Source organism: Pteropus vampyrus, unplaced genomic scaffold, assembly GCF_000151845.1.
Source record: "Pteropus vampyrus isolate Shadow unplaced genomic scaffold, Pvam_2.0 Scaffold126, whole genome shotgun sequence".
Taxonomy (NCBI): Eukaryota; Metazoa; Chordata; class Mammalia; order Chiroptera; family Pteropodidae; genus Pteropus; species Pteropus vampyrus.
The window spans coordinates 4,116,092-4,124,179 of NW_011888907.1; the positions used below are offsets into that span (position 1 = coordinate 4,116,092).

Genomic DNA, 8,088 nt, shown 5'->3' on the forward strand with positions numbered 1-8,088 from the left:
TTGTCACTGAATTTAGTGCCTATCTAGATAATCCGAGATGATCCCATCTTGAGATCCTTAATTTAATTACATCTTCAAAGGCCCTTTTTCCAAATAAGGTCACAGTCACAGGTTCTGTGGGTTAGGACTTGGTCATATTTCTTTGGGGGCCACCATTCAACCCTCTACAGATGGATAAAGTGTTAGAGCAATGGTTCTCAACTGCCCCCTGCAGACACTTGACAACATTTGTAGACATTTTAATTGTCACAACTGGAGAAAGGGAGAGTATGCTACTAGCATCTAATAGGTTGAGGCCAGGAGTGATGCTAAACATCCTACAATGTACAGGACAGCTCACACACAAAGAATGTTCTGGCCCCAAATGGCAAGGGTGCTGCAGTTTGGAGGTTCTGGGGTAAATAACAGCCTCAGTCAGGTTGGAATTGACTCTACAGCCCGACACACATCATTCACTAGGTGATTTGGCCAGGTGAGTCAGCTTCTCCAAGGCTCTGTGCTTCACCTGTAAAGTGGGATAAAATTACATGACACTTCATCAATATCGTAGAATAGGTCCTCCACCATTGAGATGATTTTACTCTCAGTGACTTCTTGACTTCATAACAACCTGGACTTCCCAGGATTCCAGCAAAGTGAGAAAAATCTGACCGTGAAATTATTTCTAAATGGAGTGAAACAGGGACTCATCCGAAATGGACCTGTTCATGAAGCCTTGGCAACATGAATTATACTCTTGGGAATGAGGAATTTGCGGTTTTCTTTTCATTGTTTAAAGCCAATACTAAGTTCTTTTCATTGTTTAAAGCCAATACTAAGTTCTTTTTAGAGTCTTTCATATTTTCCTAGACTCTGAAAAATTCTCTAGACCAGGTGTTCTGGTTAGCTACTCTGCATAACAAATTACTCCAAACTCAGTTGCTTCATACAGCAGTGATCAACTATTTCTCAGGATCCCATGGGTTGCCTGGGTGATCAGTCTCTCTGCTGATCTCACCTGACTCGTTCACTCTGTGACATTCTGTGGGTGGCTGAGCAGGAGGATGACATGTGTGGAAGATGGGGCTGTATGTTGGCTGGTTCTCCATGTGAACTCTCATCCAATAGGCTAGAACAAGAGTCTGCAAACCACAGCTCACAGGCCAAATCTGGCTCACCACAAGCTAAGAATGGTTCCCACATTTTTGCATGGTTGAAAAAAGTCAAAAGACTAATGTTTCATGACACATGAAAATTCTATGAAGTTCAAATTCAAATTCAGCATCCATAAATAGCATTTTATTGGAACCCAGAAACGTAAATTCATTTACATATTGTCTAGAGCTGCTATGCGTGACAGTGGTAGAATTTAAAGTTGCAACAGACCGCAGGGGCCTACAAAGAACAAAATATTTACTACCCAACCTTTACAGAAAAGGCCTGCCAACCTCTGGGCTACATCAGCTTCCTTATTCGGAGTATCTAGAGGCAGCATTCCAAGAGAGTGACAGTGAGAGGTGAAATAAGGTTTATCCTGTAAACTCACACCTTCTGCCACATTCTGTTGGTCAGAGCAAGTCACAAGCCAGCCTGGATTCAAGGAGAGGGGAACTAGTTTCCATCTCTTGATGGGAGGGGCCTGCAAAATACTGTGGCCATGATTTTCAACCTCGCACGCCAGGGTATCTTAAGGTGGGCTGTCCAGACAGAATCGGGCGGGCGGCGGGGGAGGGGGGGGTGGCGCGGGAATTCATCTTTACTTTCATTAACTTCTCACTGGAATTTAGCATGCCCTCTCATATCCTGCCAAAGCAGGCATCGGTAGGCCCTGTGACTGCCACCAGTAGAAATCAAAGATAATTTCATATCAAATCCCGGTTATGGCAGACACCTGAAAACACCACTTACACCTATCTCAACTTGGAAATCAATCATTGGTAGAGCCTTTGCGAATCAGGATTACTTAACACGTTCATGAAGGAGTGTATATTTTTACAGCACATATTTTCACACCTGTATGTCAGTCTGACAAGTTTCCTTTGCAATCCTGTGTATTTTTTTATCTTGAATTTTATTATTATTATTAATTAGTGACATTGGTTAACGAAATCCAGGAAGTTTCAGGTGTACAATTTAACAGTAAGGCATATATATATATTGCATTTGTTTTTTAAATGCATTTGCAGCTGCCCCCTCTGGGAGCCCCTGCAGAATCAGGTCAGAATCAGGTGGTGGTTTAGGCAGATTAGCAAGGTTCTAAACTGGCCTCCTAAGGATTCTTAATCCTGAGAGAGCAATCAGCCGGCCAGCACACCCAGGACCACACAAGGTCCCTCCACCCTGTCCCCAGCCCCCAACCAGGGTGCCATGGCCTCCCTGTTCTCCGGCCGTGTCTTGATCCGCAACAACAGTGACCAAGATGAGCTGGACACGGAGGCGGAACTCAGCCGCAGGCTGGACAACCGGCTGGTGCTGCTGTTCTTTGGCGCCAGGTCGTGCCCGCAGTGCCAGGCCTTTGCACCAGTCCTCAGGGACTTCTTTGTGCAGCTCACAGATGAGTTCTATGTGCTGCGGGCTGCCCAGCTGGCCCTGGTGTATGTGTCCCAGGACTCTACAGAGGAGCAGCAGGACCTGTTCCTTAGGGACATGCCCAAGAAGTGGCTCTTCCTCCCCTTTGAGGATGACCTGAGGAGGTGAGGAGGGAGGGGAGGTCAGGGAGGGCTTCCTGGAGGAGGGGCTGTTTCTGCTGAGAGGGAAGTATTACTGATGCATCTGCTCCATCTGCAGTTGATGAGCAGCCCCTGTGTGCCAGTCCATGTACCAAGAACTGGAGGGTACACAGGAGGGTGCACATGCCCATGTCCATCCAGTCTCTGGGGAGCTTACAAGCTGGTAGGGGGACAGACATGTAACAAAGCCTCAAATATATAACAGCAAACTACAGTAGTGTTCTGAAAGACAAAGGAGGATGCCATGGGTGGCCCTGCTGAGATTTGGGTGTCAGAGGAGGCTCACCGAGGAAGTGGCTTTAAAGAGAGACCTCCAAGGACAGGGAGGTGGGAGGGTAAAGAGTGAGGAAAGGGGAAGATTTCCAGGCAGAGGGCACAGCACAGACAAAGGCTCAGAGGCTGTCAGAGAAAACAGCCAATTCAAGGAACTGCAAGTAATTCCAGGCATGAGAAGTCATGTGGAGCAGTGTCCCAAATGCCACCTTAATGTGTGTAGATGTGATCCTCAATGTAGATGGGAGCCATGGAGGGCACTGGATCTGACAGATGGCTGGATTTAAGCTATAAAATGAGCAGCCCAATACACAGTGTTTTAGTTTGTGGTCATTTTAGAACTTTCCCCTTTTCTGCAGTAAGACTTTCATTCTTTTTAATCCCCAATTTTTTATTGTATAATTTTTTCAAAGATACCAAGAAGCTGGAAGAAGTACACAAGGAAACCCACAGCCATTGTCAACATTTTGCCACATTTGCTTTTTCTACATGTGTGTGGAGTTTATGCTAAACCTCTTGAAAGTGAATTACAGGCTTCATGACTTTCTGATTTCATTCATGTTGTTACATAAGTCGGAAGTTTCTGGTCATGGAGACCTTCATTCTCCACCAAAGATTATCAGAGTTGAGACACTGGCTCACTCTCACTGCCCTCTGCAGCTGACAGGGTTCCTTCCCCAGAACTGGCAACATTGCCCTCCCCGGGGCAGAAATGTCACCTGCCAGAGCATTGTAGCCCAATGTTGACCTTGTTTAAGGCAGGGTCCTCTTAACAAAACATTCACTCAGGCTGGTATGTGGACAGAGAATGAGCCAGTCTTTACCCACCCCCAATCCCCCCCACCCACATGGTTGCTAGATAAAATACAGGATGCCAGTAGAATACAAATTTCACAAAACTATGAATAACTTTTTAGTGTAAGTTTGTCCCACATATTACATGGGACATACTTATACTAAAAATTATTTATTTATATGAGATTCAAATTTCACTGAGTGTCCTATATTTCTATTTGCTAAGTCTGGCAACCTACTTCTGTGAGACTTTGCGAGTGCCCTGTGTTCTCTGTGTGGAGGCCTGGAAAAGGGCCACCCAAGAACCCAGTGGGCAGAAATTAAGAACTGTGCGTGTTGGACCCAGCCTGGCAGGCCTCTTTATTCCATGACTGTGTGGGATTCTGGTCTAGAGAGGGGTTTGGTCTGGGATCTCCTTGAGCTGTCTATAGCTTCTCACTGGCTTCTTCTTCATACTGAGAACAAAATTCAAACTCTTGACCATGACCCTGGAGGACCCGATGTGATCAAGGCTGTACCCCAATCCCCCTCTCACCTCAGGGCCTATGCATGGCCTGTGCCCTCTGCCTACTTCATCTTTCCCGCAGTTCTCCCCCTCCTTCTCCAGCAGATATCAGCTCAAAGGTCACCTCTTTGGAGAGGCCTTTCCTTTTTACCATGGTGTCCCTCGGCCTAGATCCCAGCAAGGGCAGTGTACAGGAAAGGCGCTCAGTAAGTACAGGGAGGAGAGATATGGTGTTCCCCAGCTTGAGGTCACTGATCCGCCCGCCCTGTAGGGATCTCGGACGCCAGTTTTCTGTGGAGCGACTGCCAGCCGTCGTGGTGCTAAAGCCGAGCGGGGACGTGCTCACGCTTGACGCAGCCGACGAGATCCGGCGCCTGGGCCCCGCCTGCTTCGCCAACTGGCAGGAGGCTGCAGAGGTGCTTGACCGCAGCTTCCTGCAGCCTGAGGACCTGGATGACCCCGCGCCGCGCAGCCTCACCGAGCCGCTGCGTCGCTGCAAGTACCGCGTGGAGCCCGCGGCGCGGGGCGCACGCGGGCCTGGGAGAGAGGACGGCCCTGAGGCAGAGGGCGAGGCCGGGGAGCTGTTCTGACCCCCGGGATGGGGAGGACCAGAATGGAGGTTCTGGGATGACACCCCTCGAGGAGGGCGGGGCGGGGGGGAGATGAAGGGGCCTATTCTGACGCCCTGGTGGGAGAGAATAGACGGACAAGGGGCGGGTCTATCCTACACCCTTCCTCGCTTCTCTGATGGGCGGAGCCCGGGGCAGTTCTGAGCCCCCAATGATGGAGGGCTGGCGAGCGGAGGGAAATCGGTGGTGAGCCCCACGGGATTGGGAGGGGAGGAAGTGGGGAGAGGGGAGGAGACCATTCTGACTTCCAGCTAGGAGGTTGGTACCCCAGCACAAGGCCAGAGTTGGAGTCGGGGGGCTGTTCTGAGTTCCCAGAATGCTGAGCGGGGAAAGGCTGAGCGGTAGGGAATAGGGAGGGCCTTCCTGGAGCCCAACTCAAGGAGGGGATGGGGCTGTGATGAGATCCTGGGGAGAAGCAAGGCGGGACCTGGGGGAGTGTGTTCTGATCTCCGCGCAGATGGCGTGTGGGACCTAGGACGGCACCGGTGGCGGAGGTCTCTATGTGAAACAACCCTCCCTCCCTTCAGGAGGGGACGGGCCCAGGGCTTGTCCTGGTCCTCCAGCGGCGCGTCTGAGACTTCCGGCCGGGGTCTCCAGAAACATTTTTAAGACCTAGGGGAGGTGGAATGGTTAATGGTTCCAAAATGGAAAACGCAAATAAAGTCGAATAATCTGGCTGAGAATGCCCAGCCCATCGTAGATTAAATAGATTGCCCACACATTTCATACGCAAAATTACAGCAATCCTTTAACAACAGAATTATAGTTTAATACGGTGTGCATTTCAAGATTTGGTGCCATGTATGCTGGGGTCCCGGACCACCAGCGAGGATCAGGAATCGCCCTGTCTCTGGTGAACCTGGAATACTCCCAGGGAGAGACAGAAGATTAAAAAAATCAAAAACTCCAGTCTGGAACAACTTCCTGGCTGTGTGACTGTTCTCTCCCACCGGTCACCTCCTCTATCTAAGCCTCCTTTCTTTCTTCCGGAAAGTGACAGTAATGCCAGGTCCTACCCGGCAGGTCATCCAAGAAGCCGGAGCTGGAGCTCTCTCCACTTCACGAACTCCTTCGCTTTGCCTCTGGCAGCAGGACATGTCGGGGGCGGAGTCAAACATGTAAATGAGATGTAAAACCCTCCCTTCGTGCCCAGTCTCCGGAAAGGGTGAGGTGATGTTTCTCTGGGGCTGGGAGACCTGAAGACTGGACAAGTGCTTCATTTCATGCTCACCCTTAACCTCCAACCTCTGGGTGAGGACATCGAGGATCGGATGGATGATCCCATCTGCTTCAGGTTCCAGCCACAATTTTCCCTCTGTAGACCTCAGTCACCTATGTATTGGACCCTGTGTGATAATGGCTCTTAAAATCTGTGTATCTAATACTAGGTCACAGGCTTGCTGCTAGCTTTTAGAAGAAAGAGTTTTAAAACGTCCATCTGGAGCACACTACCCATCAATATCTTTACTATTATTCCCGCCAGCACCCAGCAGCCAGCCTTCCCCACTTGGGCAGTGAGACGGGGAGACCATTCCCTGTCCTGTCAGGCTGTGTGAGGTGGGCAAGTCGCTGGCTTCTCCGGGCCTTGTCCTCCCTAGTAAACAAGAGTCATAACACCCCATCCCCACCCCTACCTATCTGGGCTGTAGTAAGGAAGGGACAGATTGGCGCCTAGCCAAGGCAGACGAAATCACCCTCAGAGTGTCACCCACATGCAAGGTTAACTTTCCAAATTGAGTCCATACATCCCTAAATTAGAAAGTCACCCCCACATACAAGGGGAAGGGCCAGGTCTTGGTATTTGTGACCTCGCCCCCAAGCCTTCAACAAATAATGATAAACTCTAAGACAGTGCTATTATGACCTTTGGCTGTTGTATGGAGTTGTACCTTTACTTGTCTGGTTGCGTTTCCAACTCCCCACCAGGCCATGAGTCCCAGAAGTGCAAGCTGGGCCTGCCTTACTCACCAGTGGGTCTCCAGAGCCTGGGAACGGATACAGTATGGGCTCCCCGTCAATGTTTGTCAAATGAATAAATGCAACTTTCTTACATCTGTGTGTCTCCAACACCCGGAACAGAGCTGGAGCCTTGTTCCAAATGAGTCGGCGACTCCCAGCTACCCCAATTGGGACTTCCTTACCTGAAAACATGGATAATCATCCTAATTTTGGTGATGAAGAAAGAAGCCAAAGCCTGGTGAATAGATGAATGAATGAACAAATGATGAATGAATGGATTTTGTTACAGATGAGGAAGCCCAGAGAGATTAAGGGACTTGCCCAAAGCTACACAGCAAAGGAGGATGTCACCTGGAGGTGTAGGGTCACCCCATAGTCTCCTCTAGGGTCATTTTCTACATAAAGCACTGGGCTCAGGGCCTTCGTACTCTTCCCAGAAGACCTAAAAAATTTGAAACTTGAAAAAGAAGACCCCCCCAAATCAGAAAAGAGACCTGGAAACTCAAAACTAGTGTGTCTGTTAAATTGTATAGAGCAGTGGATTGGAGCCAGGCTACTGGGTTCAAATACCACCTTGCCTGTGCTAAGCTGTGAGACCTAAGGAGACAGCGCACTTCTCTGCCTCAGCTTCCTCATCTGTAAAGCCCAGGTGATGACTGTACTGTCTTTTCAGGACTGAATGCATTAAGACAGGGCCCTGCTTGCAGGAGGTCACATCGACTCATTCACCTCTATTTGAATCTATCATGAATATGTTACCTGTGAAACCATTTTCAGATTTGATATTTCACACTTTGCAAGAATTCCAGAGCAGGACTACAAGGTGGTTCATTCATTCAGGGGTGCAGCAAGCATTGATTGAGGACCTGCTGTGTGCTGGGTGCAGTCCTGGACACTAAGGGAACATGTTGGTGGACCCTTGGGCAGATATCTTGCTCTCCTAGAGCAGTCCTCAGCAGGGGTCCTCAGACAGTGGGAAACCATAGGGATTCAATTAGGGAGATACAAAGTGCTTCCAGGAAACAAGAAGACAAACAACTGGATTCAAAAATAAGTAAAGAACATGAACAGACATCTCTCCAAAGAAGAGACATAACAAGCCCATGAAAAGATGCTCACCAGAAGCCATTAGAGAAATGCAAATCAAAACTGCAGTGAGATAGCACCTCACACCCAGTAGGATTGCTGTATATATAGATATATATATCTTGAGATATAT

At 48.9% G+C, this 8,088-nt stretch overlaps 1 protein-coding gene across 1 annotated transcript; it reads left to right on the top strand.

Moving 5' to 3' along the window:
- The first annotated feature begins 2,346 nt into the window (after nt 1-2,346).
- Nucleotides 2,347-4,871, top strand: NXNL1 (nucleoredoxin like 1). Its single transcript, XM_011366918.1, has 2 exons — nt 2,347-2,672; nt 4,553-4,871. Exons 1-2 carry the CDS (start codon nt 2,347-2,349, stop codon nt 4,869-4,871), a joined length of 645 nt encoding a protein of 214 aa, XP_011365220.1.
- The last annotated feature ends 3,217 nt before the right edge of the window (nt 4,872-8,088 follow it).